The sequence below is a fragment of the Leptodactylus fuscus genome, chromosome 5 (assembly GCF_031893055.1).
Source record: "Leptodactylus fuscus isolate aLepFus1 chromosome 5, aLepFus1.hap2, whole genome shotgun sequence".
NCBI classification, from domain to species: domain Eukaryota; kingdom Metazoa; phylum Chordata; class Amphibia; order Anura; family Leptodactylidae; genus Leptodactylus; species Leptodactylus fuscus.
This window is the reverse complement of record NC_134269.1, coordinates 1,181,637-1,199,508: the sequence shown is the minus strand read 5'-3', so window position 1 is coordinate 1,199,508 and position 17,872 is coordinate 1,181,637. Positions and strand designations below refer to the sequence as shown.

The 17,872-nt window shown below is 45.1% G+C and overlaps 1 protein-coding gene across 1 annotated transcript; it reads right to left on the bottom strand.

Annotated features, from left to right (window-relative positions):
• Nucleotides 1-1,509: 1,509 nt before the first annotated feature.
• On the bottom strand, nucleotides 1,510-16,077 carry LOC142204228 (alpha-N-acetylneuraminide alpha-2,8-sialyltransferase-like). The gene is made up of 7 exons (XM_075275538.1): nucleotides 15,980-16,077; nucleotides 10,838-10,918; nucleotides 8,241-8,327; nucleotides 4,487-4,628; nucleotides 3,861-3,970; nucleotides 2,398-2,484; nucleotides 1,510-2,105 (listed from the first exon to the last, which is right to left on the bottom strand). Exons 1-7 carry the CDS (start codon nucleotides 16,075-16,077, stop codon nucleotides 1,649-1,651), a joined length of 1,062 nt encoding a protein of 353 aa, XP_075131639.1. The 3' UTR covers nucleotides 1,510-1,648.
• Between the last annotated feature and the right edge of the window lie 1,795 nt (nucleotides 16,078-17,872).

The following is a 17,872-nucleotide window of genomic DNA, read 5'->3' as shown; positions in this document are numbered from 1 at the left end:
CACAGCAGACTCTACCTGCTCAGGAGGCTGAGGGTCTTTGGAGTCCAGGGGACACTTCTTAGGGCCTTCGAAGTCCAGGGGACACTTCTTAGGGCCTTCTTCAACTCTGTGGTTGCTTCAGCCATCTTTTTCGGTGTGGCCTGCTGGGAGAGCAGTATATCAACCAGGGACAGAAATAGACTTGACAGGCTGATCAGGAGGGCCAGCTCTGTCCTGGGGAGCCCCTTGGACCCAGTACAGGTGGTGGGTGACAAAAGGACACTGTCCGTGGTGACCTCCATGCAAGAGAACAAATCCCACCCCATGTATGAGACCTTGATGGCACTGGGCAGCCACAGACATCTGTGTACTATAGTATTAGAAAGGAGCCCAGCCATATAATGCAGAGACTTGTCAGAATCCACCAGAATCAAAACTGTTCTAATAGATTTGCACATGGAGGATGATCCTGAATTAACAACCCCCGCACCATGTGGTGTTCATACGCTCCAGATGGCACAAGAAAACACAATGAAATTCCAATATTACACAGTATTGTATCACAAATATGATTGATTTTTTTAAAAAAAAATTCTGTAAATTTCCCATAATTTAAAAATTAAATTCCAAACGCAATTCACCCAATCGGATTCCTCCCATCGATAAGATACATTATTTGTATCACGGTCTAGTCACTCGTGTAACTATAGCAATAGACAAAAAGTTACATAATACAATAAATAATACAGGAATAAACACTGGTGATGTTATGTGAGTGGACATCACTGCCGTGAATAACACTTCTGGTCACATGACTGATTCCTAGAATTCTTTATTTTTTTTCATTTTTTCCATCTCTTTACGCTTTTCGCTCTGGAGGACCCAACATGGACAGTCTCCGAGTTTCAATGGGCATCATGTAAAGCTTTAGTGTGGATCAACCAGAAAGTTCTTGTGTGGATCACTATGTGGCCATAGTCCCTTTGATCACATTGGATTTGGTAGAGGACCGATTTAGCCACATTTTCTTGTCCAGACCCAAAATGAGCCACTTTTTTAGAAAATCAGGCAGAGCAGGGCACAGGTTAAGGTGGGCCAGGAAGGAGATACCTTGGCCAGACCAATATACTATAATTCATAACAGAAAATTGGGATATACCTAAAACCTGTGCAGTCCTTGACTAGTTTAAATTACAATTTTGGCAAATGGGATTTTCAAAGATGCTTGGACGAAGGCTGTAAAAATTAGATAGATCATGTCAGAGCCCAAAACACATCAATAGTAAGATATTACCATCTGTTGGCCAACAAGATTTCAATATTTTGGCATGCTTCTCAAGCTATGAGGTCTTCTCTGCCATTGTCGTTCGTGTCCAAGGTCTAGCTGATAGAGACCCAACAATGATGATTTCCAGTGCTTGAGGGCCACTGCGCCACCATATTGTATTGTTCCCATTGTCTTTAGTCTCACACAACCAGCTCATGTTCTCTCTTTGGACAATGGTTTTGGGTCACCTGTAGTTCCTTTCTCTCTTACTTGGATTGTTTAGTCTTCTACAAGTTTACTCAGATAAAATAAGATTCACATTGAATTTTATAAAAGTTCCTGTTCAGAATACTATCCTCACCTTTGACCGTCCTTGTGGCGCATACCTATAATAAATTAGTATTAGCAATGTAGTCTAAGCTCCAGAGCTCCTTCACTGTGCATCCGTAGATATTGATAAAACTCATCGGACATAGAGTGAAAACCAGGCTTAGGAGTCTTATCATCATAGTAGTGGTGGAGGATCGGGGAACCTTCAAAATCTTGAGAAAATGGCCAGAAACCATAAAGTGACACCTTCTCGCAAACCTCGAAGGCTGCACTGGCCAGCATGAGACCTGAGGACATACGCCTGAACTTGAGGCCAAGACGTTTCCAGTAAGCACTAAGATTTCTGAGATAATCTGGGTTGAAGAAGACCACCCTGCTCTTCAAGCCGAAGTCTTCCAAGGTGTAGAGCGTGCGCAGAGAGATATCTGTATTCTGTTTGTATGAGAAGGCCGGCAGGAGAACCATGGCGGAGCTGTAAGCCTTTACCATGTTGATGAATGGTTTCCTATAATTCATAAGACTGTTATACCTATAGAAGGAGAGATCTTCATTAGAATTACAGGAACATTATACATCATGAGTGATCACATCTACAGGATCTGGTCGTGGCAAAGGTCTATGATTAGACCAACCTCCAACATCCCATACTATACACAATGCAGGACTGGAAGCTTTTGGCTCCATGCCCAGTATAGAGGCCGGGAGCCTGTACTGACATCAAAGGGAGCTGAGCCACAGTATGGGCACCCGACTTATATACAGGAACTGGAGATATCTGTATTGTATATGATCATTGACAATCGTGAGATTGGGAAACTTACTTATCACGTAAGATACTCGGGTTTGCAGTCACAAGATGTGTCTTAGTCCCGATGTCCTCAGTCCAATTCAGTGGAGGAAAATTCAATCTGAAAAAAATAGAACATGTGTAGCTGACCAATAATATGTAAGTTTGGTTTCTTGAATGTGGTGGGGGTAACTTGCAGATTGGTGGGGCTCAGATCTAGCTGGATCAGGGGAGCGCTGTATTTTGGTATAGAGGAAAACTCTCCTATTGGTGGGATGTAAGTGGACCATGCACTAATAATACTCTTCTAATCTTCCCCAAAATAGCCTTAATAACACGTTATACGCCCCATGTGCCCCCCAAGGTCCAATCACAAGCCTCAGCAGTGATCCCAGGGCAGGTGACCTCAAACAGAGTCCAGAAAATAACATTTGTACTCACCTCAATGACCTCTTTTGGACCTCTTTGTGGCATCCGGTGCACTTTCTCTGCCTTCTCGGTGACATCTGACTTTCTGCTGTGATGTAATACACCCGGGGTCACCAGTGAGACCTGTAATTGGTTCTCAGCTATGACATGGGCCGGCTAAGCATCATGACATCAAAGGAGAGAGCCAGATGTCACCGAGAAGATAGAGACAGAGTGCTGGACGCTGTGAGGAAGCCCAAAATGGTAAGAGATTAATAACTTGGATTATTTGTAGAGATGAGCGAACAGTAAAATGTTCGAGGTTCGATATTCGTTTCGAGTAGCCCCTCAATATTCGACTACTCAAATCGAATATCGAACCCCATTATAGTCTATGGGGGGAAAATTCTCGTTTCAGGGGTAGGCAACATTCGATCAAATTATACTTACCAAGTCCACGAGTGAGGGTTGGGCTGGATCCTCTGAGAAGTCTTCTCTGCGCAGCGTCCCTGCGGCGTCTTCCGGCTCTGAATTCACTCTGGCAGAGTGAATTCAGAGCCGGAAGACGCCGCGTGGAAGCTGCACGGAGAAGACTTCTAAGGGAGCATTCACACGGCGTAACGTCCCGCGAGATTTGGCACGTAGACGCCGCGTGACCCTTTGCGTGCCGTACACGCTCCCATTCATTTCAATGGGAGCGGGGAGCGTATGCGCCGCTCTAGTTTGCGGCCGTGCATTTATTCACGGCCGCAAACTAGCGTTGCGCATACGCTCCCCGCTCCCATTGAAATGAATGGGAGCGTGTACGGCACGCAAAGGGTCACGCGGCGTCTACGTGCCAAATCTCGCGGCACGTAACTCCGTGTGAACCCGGCCTAAAGGTAGGAGAAGAACCAGCGTTGATTGGCCGACTGTATTGCATTCGGCCAATCAATGCTGGTTCTGCATCAAACTTTTACATTCGAACAGCGAGTCGTACTCGATCGAGTACAAGTATTTCGAATACCGTAGTATTTGATCCAATACCTACTAGATCGAGTACTACTCGCTCATCTCTAATTATTTGGGTGGAATCTGATTTGTTCTCACCTGAACACAAAGTCTGCCTTGTCAATGTCCTCACCACACGAGCTGTTCCTCAAGATGCCGCCATTACCGACCACCGCGCAATGTCTGATGGGCTTAGTGAAGGGAGACATCTGTGAGAAGGTAACGAGTAAACTCAATAAAGTGTCGTCTATCAGATCTGTAATATCATGTTGGGCTTTCATGTACTTACGTTTCCTCCCCCCCCCCCCTCTAGTGCCCCATATTACAATGAGAGGACTACCCTATGTGGTTACTGACTAATGCAGTGCTCATCCTGAGCTGTCTGGTTCATGAATAAAATGCAAGCATGTCAGTGGAGATATTGTTACAGAATAGTGGGAGCAAGGAAGCAATGGCTATTGATGGTGCATGTACAGTATGTAAGCATGTACAGTATATATGTGTATATGCAAGTACAGTATGCATGGATACATGTATGTATGTGCAGTATACATTTGTCTGCATAAGTATATGTGTACGCACAATATGCATGAATATATGTGTATGTATAAGTGTGTGTATATACAAGATTTATGTATGTAGTTGTATGTATATGTGCAGTTTGCTAGTATACAGTTGTATGTATAGGTGTATATGTATAGTTTACACACTGTATATCTCATTACCTTTGGATACAGGTCATGGAGACTCTCTGTGACATTTCTAATCGTATTATCTGCATCGTATATAATGTGGTTTCCGACCGGACTGTTCTCCTGAGTCAGCAGCAGAGTATGAGACGCATTACAGCACTGTATGAACTGTGACCTGTGATGATAATAACAAGAAGCGAGCATTGAGCAAGAAACAGGATCAGATATGACATATAATGAGACGACATGTCTATACTCACTACTGTACATAGTGTTATGTGGGCGATCTCTGGGTATAATGGTGGAGGAGCATGAGGAGCATATATGACATATAATGACAGGACACATCTATACTCAGTACTATATATAATGTTATGTGTACAGTCTCTGGGTGTAATGGTGGAGGAGGATGAGGAGCAAATATGACATATAATGAGACGACACGTCTATACTCAGTACTTTCTATAGTGTTATGTGGACAATCTCTGGGTGTAATGGTGGAGGATCAGATATGACATATAATGAGATGACACATCTATACTCAGTACTCTCTATAGTGTTATGTGGACAGTCTCTGGGTGTAATGGTGGAGGAGGATGAGGAGTAGATATGACATATAATGAGATGACACATCTACACTCAGTACTATATATAATGTTATGTGGACAGTCTCTGGGTATAATGGAGGAGGAGCATGAGGAGCAGATATGACATATAATGAGAGGACACATCTACACTCAGTACTATATATAATGTTATGTGGACAGTCTCTGGGTGTAATGGTGGAGGAGGATGAGGAGCAGATATGACATATAGTGAGAGGACACATCTATACTCAGTGCTCTCTATAGTGTTATGTGGGTGCTGTCTGGGTATAATGGTGGAGGAGCATGAGGAGCAGATATGACATATAATGAGAGGACACATCTACACTCAGTACTCTCTATAGTGTTATGTGGACAGTCTCTGGGTGTAATGATGGAGGAGGAGGAGCAGATATGACATATAATGAGAGGACACATATATACTCACTACTCTCTATAGTGTTATGTGGACAGTCTCTGGGCGTAATGGTGGAGGAGGATGAGGAGCAGATATGACATATAATGAGAGGACACATCTATACTCAGTACTGTACATAGTGTTATGTGTGCACTCTCTGGGTATAATGGTGGAGGAGCATGAGGAGCAGATATGACATATAGTGAGAGGACACATCTATACTCAGTGCTCTCTATAGTGTTATGTGGGTGCTGTCTGGGTATAATGGTGGAGGAACATGAGGAGGAGATATGACATAATAAGAGGACACATCTATACTCAGTGCTCTCTATAGTGTTATGTGACAGTCTCTGGGTGTAATGGTGGAGGAGCATGAGAAGCAGATATGACATATAATGAGAGGACACATCTATGCTCAGTGCTCTCTATAGTGTTATGTGGGTGCTGTCTGGGTATAATGGTGGAGGAGCATGAGGAGCAGATAGATCTAATAGAGAGGACCTCTCATCACTTCCATCAAGTCCAACTCTTTGCATCCGGCTATAGCTGTGGCTCTGCTGGTTCTGCTGCACATGGGATTATTTATGTAGACCCCATTGCTGCAGAGTGAGTTTCAGCATCCAGTATGTTACGTAGGCTCCCATCTATCAGGTGGACCTTTTTAGGCTAGAGTTTCACTATAGAGATAGACAAATCTCTAAAGATCTGTTTGGTTTTGGGTTAAAAAAATTCATTGTAAAAAATCTGAATATTGTAGACCCCTGGTGTCACAACCGAGGTTTCCTAAGCCTTTACATGGTCCTTTAGTCTAGTTCAGTAGGTTCAAGATTACCAACTCCCTCTGTAAGCAGGCTAAGGTACGAAAGGTCATCGCTACAGAAGCCGTAACCCTCATCCAAGCATAAGAATGGAAAGTGGAGTGAATGGAAAAAGGTGCACAAGCAACCGGGAGAACCGTAGCCTTGGGGGGGGAGTCACAGTGGATACAGGATACATATATTTCATGCCATAACCTCATCTGTTCCTCTTGAAGGTCACAATGTGGGCCAGGGAATGCTGGGAGAGTTTACCCTTCTTGTATTAGAAGAATTTCTTGGAGAGTTTCTTCTAGGTGCACTTTGTGTTTTACAGCTTTATGGTTATTTGTGCAGTTTATGACCCGAGTACAATCCCTGCCTGTAATATAATATACAACATATATCACAGATATGCCTTGTGCTCTGCTTTTGAGGACTCCTTCTTAGTCCATACTGTTCACTTCTTTTTTTTTTTTTTTGGTAGTTTAGGAATTATTGGAAGTAACAACATGGGGGACGCAATGGGTGTCAGATCAGTAGATAAGCCCAGGGTAGCGCAAATACTACGTCTGATCAATGTCATTGAATGGAGGTCCTTTCCAGCTTTGGTGCTTTTCAGAAGCTTGGAAGCAAATAAAGCGAGTCTTGCCTAAACATGACTTTGCGTTTTAGATTGGACAAAGTGTAATATCGGCACAGGCTGGTGCTGCAAAAGAACCGGCCACAAACTAATCCAACCACTTATGAGCCAAAGAACCAGCCAACAACTAACACAACAACTAACCCAACAACTAACCCAACAACTGATCCAACAACTGATCCAACAACTGATCCAAGTCATATAGAAAAGAAAGACCCAACAATTGACCCAACAAATCATGTGCAAAAGAACCAGCCAACAACTAACCCAAGAACTAACCCAAGTCATGTTCAAAAGAACCACCCAAGAACTAATCCAACCGCTTATGAGCAAAAGAGCCAACCAACAACTAACCTAAGTCATGTACAAAAGAACCAACCAACAACCCCTATACCATAACCAAATTTACGTGCCTTGATTCCAGAATACGTTAAACACAAGTCAAACAGAACAGTTACTACAATTCGCAAAATGACTTTGGCTTTCCAGAGTTTACGGGAGTTGACAAATGCACCCCTCCCCCCATCCTCATACACAGGCAATGCTCCCACTCGCACTCATAGTCTATGGATGGAGCAGATTGTATCCAGACAGAACCCCAAAAAAGAGTGCACACTGACCCCATATAACCTGTCGTTTCATCACTTTTCACCTCCACCTATCACACTATAGTCATAGACGTTGAAAATACTGATAGAAAACTAAGTAAAAGGATCATTTTTGAAACTTTTTTTTAATTTTAAAAGCCATAAAATGATTGTTACTATTAGAGATGGGAAAACTGGTTCATAACAAGTTGGGTTTCTTATGAATTTTCTAAAGTTTTGGGTTCGGCTGAACCTAAAATGTTGGGGTTTGTCAATAAATATACTCCTGGGCTCCCTTGTGGCATCGGGTATTGGTTTCCCGATGTCTTCTAGCCTTCTCTGGCCTCCTGGGTGACATGTGTGATTTGACCTCAGAGGTTCATCCATGTCATGAGGATTGTGTTATAGTTTTATGACATCGATGAACTCCATGTGACAGCTGAGGCCCAGTCACAGATCTGTGCTATGCCATTGGGTCTCAGATGTCACCCAACAGACTGGAAGAAGCTGGAAGCTTTCTGGGAACAAACATTGGACACCATGTTGGAACCCAAGATAGGTAGGGAGAGGTGGAGATTACTGTTTATTATTTCCCCATCTTTCCTGGGCCTCCAATTATACTTTATATCTGATAACATGAACGTAACTGAACAAGGTTGTGGAGCTCAGAAGGACCAAGGACTTCATTTTCCCAGCGAGGCCAGAGGTCAGAGATAGCAGAACATTTCCTTCACCCTTCCATATATCACCTATGTACTTACTTCTTCAGGTCTCGCGCTGTATGATTCGCCTCCCAAGGACATCCCTGCAGAGATTTAGCCACTGCAACAAAATTGGAACTTGTCCATCTAAAGGGGAAAAAAAATAAGGGCAATTTCCATGTTACATCCAATACAAATACAGAAGTATTCTACCACCCTCGATCCAAGAGTGATATGTCACAGACTCCTTGTTCCCCCTCGTGATCCCCACGTCGATATTTGCTTTGAATGACACTACCATTACTCAGAGACGTAGCTAGTGGGCGGCAGAGGGTGCGACTACCCCAGGAATACTGACTCTGTGGGGACCACCCTGGGGCTACCATTACTGCTTTGCTTTTAACTAGATCGGTGTCTATAGACCCTGATCTAGTTAAAACCTGTCCTTGTCTTGTCTGCCAGCCAATACAGACCTGCGGTCTACAATACACCGAGAGCAGACAAAACATGACAGCTCTCAGCACAAGCTAGCGCGATGTGTCATCCTACCTCCTGCATCAGGACATAGACGTCCTATGTGTGGACCATGTGCATGGAGAAGAAGAGGTGGCAGCTCCGTTAAGGAAAGGATCGCAGGTAGGTGAGTATAATGTTTTATTAGTGCAGTTGTGGATAATTTAATAGTATAAGGGGTTATTAGGAGGGGGAAATATAAGGGAGGATTTATTAGAGGGCATTAGGATGATAGGGGAGGGTCGATTATTTAAGGACTATTAGGGGGCATTAAAGGGGGAGGTCATTTATATAAGGTTTCATTAGGGTCGCAGTATTTATCTCAGAGGGAATCAGGGGCACAACTAAATCTGCAAGAAAAAAAGCTGTGTATTCGCAATACTCAGCCCCAGCCTTAAAGAGTTTTCAGCTCATTTTTATTGATGATCTCTCCTCCAAATAGATCATCAATAACAAATCAGTAACACCCCCCACACTGACCAGCTTTATGGGGGGCTATGGCGCCTGTATATATCACACGCTGTCTGTCTATAGTGATCATGTGTTGTAATTCCAGCCTTGTCACATAGATATGTATAGGACCAGGCTGTAGTTACATGACATGGCCACTAGGAGATGTATGACACTATATACACAGAGGAGCGGTCACGGTGCTACCGTCGTTTTTTATGGCCCTGTTATGATAGAGTCGTCTCACTATAGATACCTGACTACCTAACATTATGGGGATAATAAAGGTTAATGTGTAAGTGCACTGCGCACAATTCATGTTTGTTTAGGGACTATCAGCGCTGGATTATACAGACCTGGAGCGAACGCCCTAAACCAGGGACCACAGGGCATTAGTAAGGAGTCCAATAACTACAGTAAAAAAAAAAAATAAAAAATCCTTTCCCTAGGACACATATCAAAGTAGAGTAAAATAAAGTATCGGGATTGGAAAAGATTGGATTACGATCGCGACCTGGAGCGGGATCGGCTGGAAAGTGATCCAAAATCAGATTTTGAAATCTCAAGATCGGCTCCACCCTAAAAGTGACTTTCCCATAGAGAAGCATTGACTAGGGTTGAGCGATCGGGATCGGGAAAGATCGGATCCCGATCAGTGATCGAGCAAATTTCACAATCGGGATCGGCTGGAAAATGATCGTAAATTGGATTTTAAAATCGATCCTGAAATCTCAAGATCGGCTCAACCCTAAGTATAACAAGTATAACACCTCCACCTTGGGTATCCCTGTGCAGAACAACGCCCGCTCTACAAATTTAAATATACAGTGAACGTTGTAGCAGGAAACATTCTGAACCTGTCTTATCGCTGCGGCAATTCCAAGGATTTTTATTTTTTGAATAATTTTGGATTCAATGTAACAAAGATCTATACAAATGTAGCATCCCCGGAATCGTACCGGCGCATACAATACAGGTCAGAGGTCACTTTGGCTTCACATTGTCAATGCCGTAAAAACAAAGCCTGCAAGTCGCACAAACCCAGTTTTTTTCCCAATTCCACCCCATTCTGATTTTTTTTACACCCCACACAATATTAAATGGCCCCAATATGAAGAACAATTCGACCTGCAAACATGACATAAGGCTCTGGGAACAGGAAGGGCTAGTTCACACGTGAGTATAAGGGGAGGTTTTTGACAGCGGATTTCGCGTCCAAAACCTGCCCTTATAATGGTGGTCTATGGAGACCGCCGGGCTTCTGTTCTCCGCTAGCGGCGAGCTGTTGCTAGCGGAGAAAAGAAAGGACATGTCCTTTCTTCAGGCGGAAGCCGCGCAGGCTCAGTCGCGCGGCTTCCGCCCCCGGCAGCTCCCTCCTATGTCGGCTCATTCATTTGAGCCGACAGCAGAGCGTTAAGCCGCGACAGCGATGGTCGCGGCGGGCGGGTTTTGACAAGAGAGAGACGCGGCTCGCCGCGTCTCTCTCTGTGTCAAAACCCGCACGGGCAGTTCACGTGTGAACTAGCCCGAAAGTAGAAAAGTTATGGGATTTGGAAGGAGGGGGGTCAAAAAATGAAAGTCGAAAAATGGCGACGTTGCCATGGGGTGTAGCATGCTATCTCAGATTCCACATCGGTGGGGGAAGCAGGAAGGATCAGGCCTGTAACTATCCTGAGTCTCCGGGGTTCACTCACTTTTTCCTTATGGAGTTTAATATGACGGATTTCAGGCGCTGACACTCGGCTTCCGGAAGATTCTTGTGCGTTCTTCTCAACCTTTATACAAGAAACAGAAGTTTGGTTAAAACAGGGACTTTCAGGAAGAATTGACCAAGGCCGTGACTTAGGGTCGGGGGCTTCTTTCCTAATATCACCTGATAATGGGTTCTCTCACTCAGGCCGCCCCTTAGGTCACCAGGCGGCTTCTATGTTTTCTGTAGACCATTTACACATAAAGTTTATTCGAATAAATTTTTGTAATTTTTTTCCATCTTATTATCTATATTAACAATGAGTCGTAAAACTCCGGCAGCCCCATAAATATTCGGCCAGTTCCTGTTTCCTGGAGATAGACCCATATACAGGAGCTTGGTAGGTGCGCCATGTGGGGTGCAGAGGTCACCGTGATAAGATGGGACTTGTGGTTTCGGAGTCTTATCTACCTGCACGAGATATAGGCGAGAAACCTCCCATAGAGCAGGAAGTGTCCGCGTATTATAGCGGCTTACTAAGTGCGGCTGGGGCCCCCCTGCAGTTCTGTCAGATAATACTCGTGCTCTTCCAGATAATGATTGCAATCACAAATTCTTTGGTATTTTCTTCATTTATTTTGTCTTCAATGGAAAACCACAAAAAGAATTGTCAAAAAGCCAAATTGGATATAATTCCACAGCAAACATAAAAAAGGGGTAGACAAAAGTATTGGCACTGTGTGAAAAATCATGTGATGCTTCTGTAATTTGTGTCATTAACAGCACCTGTTACTTACCTGAGGCACCTAACAGGTGGTGGCAATAACTAAATCACACTTGCAGCCAGTTGAAATGGATTAAAGTTGACTCCACCTCTGTCCTGTGTCCTTGTGTGACCACATTGAGCATGGAGAAAAGAAAGAAGACCAAAGAACTGTCTGAGGACTTGAGTAGCAAAATTGTGAGGAAGCCTGAGCAATCTCAAGGCTACAAGTCCCTCTCCAAAGCCCTGAATGTTCCTGTGTCTACCGTGCGCAGTGTCATCAAGAAGTGTAAAGCCCATGGCCCTGTGGCTAACCTCCCTAGATGTGGACGCAAAAGAAACATTGAGGAGAGATTTCACCGCAAGATTGTGCGGATGGCGGATAAAGAACCTCGACTAACATCCAAACAAGTCCAAGCTGCCCTGCAGTCCGAGGGTACAACAGTGTCACCCCGTACTATCTAGCGTCAGCGTCTGAATGAGAAGGGACTGTATGGTAGGAGACCCAGGAAGACCCCACTTCTTACCCAGAGACAGAAGCCAGGCTGGAGTTTGCCAAAACTTACCTGAGAAAGCCAAAACCGTTCTGGAAGAATGTTCTCTGGTCAGATGAGACAAAAGTAGGAGAAGGCCTCAAGAAGACGCCCCCTACAGTCAGACATGGCGGAGGTCCCTGATGGTTTGGGGTTGCTTTGCTGCCTCTGGCACTGGACTGCTTGACCATGTGCATGGCATTATGAAGTCTGAAGATGACCAACACATTGTGCAGCATCATGTAGGGCCCAGTGTGGGAAAGCCGGGTCTCCCTCAGAGGTCAGGGCTCTTCCAGCAGAACAAGGACCCAAAACACACTTCAGGTCAGCACTAGAAAATGGTGGTGAGAGAAAGCCCTGGAGACTTGTAAAGTGGCAGCAATGAGTCCAGCCCTGAATCCCATAGAACACCTGTGGGGGAGGGGGAGAGATCTCTTGGTGGCAGTTTGGAGAAGGCCCCCTTCACATCTCAGGGGGGACCGCGAGCAGTTTGCCAAAGAAGAAGGGTCTAAGATTCCAGCAGAGCCTTGTAAGAAACTCATTGCTGGTTAGCGGAAGCGGTTGTGCGCAGTTATTGTGTCTAAAGGTTGTGCGACCAAGTATTAGGCTGAGGGCGCCAATACTTCTGTCCGCACCAGTTTTGGAGTTTTGTGTAAAATGATCAATGATGTGACTTTTTTTTCATTCTCTTTTGTGTTTTTTCATTGCAAACAAAATAAATGAAGAAATTACCAAACAGTTTGTGCTTGTAATCATTATCTGGGGGACACCGAGGATTATCTGACAGGACTGCAGGGGGCGATACTTATACTGTATATACCCTGTGTCACTTACAGTCCTATGAAAAAGTTTGGGCACCCCTATTAATCTTAATCATTTTTAGTTCTAAATATTTTGGTGTTTGCAGCAGCCATTTCAGTTTGATATATCTAATAACTGATGGACACAGTAATATTTCTGGATTGAAATGAGGTTTATTGTACTAACAGAAAATGCGCAATATGCATTAAACCAAAATTTGACCAGTGCAAAAATATGGGCACCTCAACAGAAAAGTGACATTAATATTTAGTACATCCTCCTTTTGCAGAGATAACAGCCTCTAGTCGCTTCCTGTAGCTTTTAATCAGTTCCTGGATCCTGGATGAAGGTATTTTGGACCATTTCTTTCTACAAAACAATTCAAGTTCAGTTAAGTTTGATGGTCGCCGAGCATGGACAGCCCGCTCTCAAATGATCTGAAAACAAAGATTGTTCAACATAGTTGTTCAGGGGAAGGATACAAAACGTTGTCTCAGAGATTTAACCTGTCAGTTTCCACTGTGAGGAACATAGTAAGGAAATGGAAGACCACAGGGACAGTTCTTGTTAAGCCCAGAAGTGGCAGGCCAAGAAAAATATCAGAAAGGCAGAGAAGAAGAATGGTGAGAACAGTCAAGGACAATCCACAGACCACCTCCAAAGAGCTGCAGCATCATCTTGCTGCAGATGGTGTCACTGTGCATCGGTCAACAATACAGCACACTTTGCACAAGGAGAAGCTGTATGGGAGAGTGATGAGAAAGAAGCCGTTTCTGCACGTACGCCACAAATAGAGTTGCCTGAGGTATGAAAAAGCACATTTGGACAAGGCAGCTTCATTTTGGAAACAAAAATTGAGTTGTTTGGTTATAAAAAAAAGGCGTTATGCATGGCGTCCAAAAAGAAACAGCATTCCAAGAAAAACACATGCTACCCACTGTAAAATTTGGTGGAGGTTCCATCATGCTTTGGGGCTGTGTGGCCAATGCCGGCATCGGGAATCTTGTTAAAGTTGAGAGTCGCATGGATTCCACTCAGTATCAGCAGATTCTTGAGAATAATGTTCAAGAATCAGTGACGAAGTTGAAGTTACGCCGGGGATGGATATTTCAGCAAGACAATGATCCAAAACACCAAAGCTCCAAATCCTCAGGCATTCATGCAGAGGAACAATTACAATGTTCTGGAATGGCCATCCCAGTCCCCAGACCTGAATATCATTGAACATCTGTGGGATGATTTGAAGCGGGCTGTCCATGCTCGGCGACCATCTAACTTAACTGAACTTGAATTGTTTTGTAAAGAGGAATGGTCCAAAATCCCTTCATCCAGGATCCAGGAACTGATTAAAATCTACAGGAAGCGACTAGAGGCTGTTATCTTTGCAAAAGGAGGATCTACTAAATATTAATGTCACTTTTCTGTTGAGGTGCCCATACTTTTGCACCGGTCAAATTTTGGTTTAATGCATATTGCACATTTTCTGTTAGTACAATAAACCTCATTTCAATCCTGAAATATTACTGTGTCCATCAGTTATTAGATATATCAAACTGAAATGGCTGTTGCAAATACCAAAATATTTAGAACTAAAAATGATTAAGATTAATAGGGGTGCCCAAACTTTTTCATAGGACTGGAAGAGTCTGTGCTGTGTAATCATTATCTGGGGGACAGCGAGGATTATCTGACAGGACTGCAGGGGGCGATACTTATACTGTATATACCCTGTGTCACTTATATACTATATAAGAGTCTGTGCTGTGTAATCATTATCTGGGGGACAGCGAGGATTATCTGACAGAACTGCAGGGGGGACAAGACTTTTGGCCAGCACTGTATTGTTTGTCCTGATCTCTGATCTCTACTCTCACTATTCACATACATGTAGTGGGATTTAGTGTCTCGGCTTTCTATATGATTTTATCTTATATCAAATAAAAGTGAAGTTTTATATTATTTTGGCCGTATCTTCCCTCCCTATCCAATGTCCTTACACTATAATGGGGTAACATCCCTGGGGGTCTAGAGGTTAATGGCATTATAAAGTGGATAATGCTGAGACATTTCTCTCTCACACACAGTCTCTTCTCTCTCACAGTCTCTTCTCTCTCACACACAGTCTCTTCTCTCACAGTCTCTTCTCTCTCACAGTCTCTTCTCTCACACACAGTCTCCTCTCTCTCACACAGTCTCCTCTCACACAGCCTATTCTCTCACACACAGTCTCTTCTCTCTCACATGCAGTCTCTTCTCTCTCACAGTCTCTTCTCTCACACACAGTCTCTTCTCTCTCACACACAGTCTCTTCTCTCACAGTCTCTTCTCTCTCACAGTCTCTTCTCTCGCACACAGTCTCCTCTCTCTCACACAGTCTCCTCTCACACAGTCTCTTCTCTCTCACACAGCCTCTTTCTCACACACAGTCTCTTCCTCTCTCTCAGTCTCTTCTCTCTCACACACAGTCCCTTCTCTCTCACACGCAGTCTCTTCTCTCACACACACAGTCTCTTCTCTCTCACACAGTCTCTTCTCTCACACACAGTATCTTCTCTCTCTCTCAGTCTCTTCTCTCACACAGTCTCTTCTCTCACACACAGTCTCTTCTCTCTCACAGTCTCTTCTCTCACACGCAGTCTCTTCTCTCACACACACAGTCTCTTCTCTCTCACACACAGTCTCTTCTCTCTCTCAGTCTCTTCTCTCACACACAGTCTCTTCTCTCTCTCAGTCTCTTCTCTCACACACAGTCTCTTCTCTCTCTCAGTCTCTTCTCTCACACACAGTCTCTTCTCTCTCACAGTCTCTTCTCTCACACGCAGTCTCTTCTCTCACACACACAGTCTCTTCTCTCACACACACAGTCTCTTCTCTCTCACACACAGTCTCTTCTCTCACACACAGTCTCTTCTCTCTCTCTCAGTCTCTTCTCTCACACACAGTCTCTTCCTCTCTATCAGTCTCTTCCCTCACACACAGTCTCTTCTCTCACACACACGGTCTCTTCCTCTCTCCCACAGTCTCTTGCACCTCCTTAGTACTGACTTACCTATGACTGTTCCCCACTTGGTGCTGTAGGTTCTGGTAGAAGATGAAGCAGGTCAGTACCAGGACCAGTATGAGGACGAGGTGTCGGCGACGCGCCATTATTCAGCTCTGTCTGTCAGGATATAGTGTGAGCAGAGACATAGCGGAGCAGTGAGATAACAGAGATAGGTGTGACCTACCCATCCTGTGTGACACAACTACACACAATGTCACCTTATCAGGGAAGAGTCTCTGCTCAACAACCTTTGTCATCTACAGGTGTCATATAGATGTAGAAGAGCTGAGTGTGTCATTTCATCCCAATGTAATAATGTAGTAGTGCAGTGCTGTGTAACACTCGGAGTATTTCTCAGTGTGACTGTAATGATGATATATGGAAGTTATTACAGTATTACAGACAAAGGAGAAGGATTGTGCAGAAGACTAGACAAGGGAATATAGTACCATACCTCCCAACCGTCCCGATTTCCGCGGGACATGTCACCGGAATCGTGAATGTCGCGGATGGAGGGAGGTATGTCCCGATTTCAACTCAGATCTGCGTCCAGAGGACGCAGATCTGAGTTGGACACATATGCGGCTGACAAAGGTCAGCTCCTCGCTTCGCCGCTGCCGCCGGCTACTGGCTTGTAGATGAGATGTGATGACGTCACATTGCGTCTACAACTGTGCGCCAGTGAGAGAGAGGCGCACAGAGTGCAGCGGCGGAACGAGAAGAAGGTAAGTGTAATGTGGAGGTGGAACATGAAACTGGGGGCAGAGATGGGGGGAACATGAATCTGGAGGCAGAGATGGAGGGAACATGAATCTGCGGCAGAGATGGAGGGGGGACATGAATCTGGGGGAAGAGATGGAGGGGACATGAATCTGGGGGCAGAGATGGGGGGACATGAATCTGGGGGCAGAGATGGGGGACATGAATCTGGGGGAAGAGATGGAGGGGACATGAATCTGGGGGCAGAGATGGGGGACATGAATCTGGGGGCAGAGATGGAGGGGGCATGAATCTGGGGGCAGAGATGGAGGGGACATGAAACTGGGGCAGAGATGGAGGGACATGAATCTGGGGGCAGAGATGGGGGACATGAATCTGGGGGCAGAGATGGAGGGGACATGAATCTGGGGGCAGAGATGGAGGGACATGAATCTGGGACAGAGATGGAGGGACATTAATCTGGGGGCAGAGATGGAGAGGACATGAATCTGGGGGCAGAGATGGAGGGACATTAATCTGGGGGCAGAGATGGAGAGGACATGAATCTGGGGGCAGAGATGGAGGGGACATGAAACTGGGGGCAGAGATGGAGAGGACATGAATCTAGGGACAGAGATGGAGATGACATGAATCTGGGGGAAGAGATGGAGAGGACATGAATCTGGGGGCAGAGATGGAGAGGACATGAATCTGGGGGCAGAGACGGAGAGGGCATGAATCTGGGAGCAGAGATGGAGGGGACATGAATCTGGGGGCAGAGATGAGGGACATGAATCTGGGGGCAGAGATGGAGGGGACATGAATCTGGGGGCAGAGATGGAGGGGACATGAATCTGGGGGCAGAGATGGAGGGGACATGAATCTGGGGGCAGAGATGGAGAGGACATGAATCTGGGGGCAGAGATGGAGGGGACATGAATCTGGGGGCAGAGATGGAGGGGACATGAATCTGGGGGCAGAGATGGAGGGGACATGAATCTGGGGCAGAGATGGAGGGGACATGAATCTGGGGGCAGAGATGAAGGGGACATGAATCTGGGGGCAGAGATGGAGGGGACATGAATCTGGGGGCAGAGATGGAGGGGACATGAATCTGGGGCAGAGATGGAGGGGACATGAATCTGGGGGCAGAGATGAAGGGGACATGAATCTGGGGGCAGAGATGGAGGGGACATGAAT

Bases quoted from the DNA above. Each gene is read 5' to 3' on its own strand.
- LOC142204228 (XM_075275538.1), bottom strand. From the start codon at position 16,077: ATGGCGCGTCGCCGACACCTCGTCCTCATACTGGTCCTGGTACTGACC. The intron at 8,328-10,837 runs GTGAGTGAACCC...TTTCCCCTTTAG, and splicing joins TTAAACTCCATAAGGAAAAA to ATGGACAAGTTCCAATTTTG. The intron at 2,106-2,397 runs GTAAGTTTCCCA...CTCCTTCTATAG, and splicing joins CCGAGTATCTTACGTGATAA to GTATAACAGTCTTATGAATT.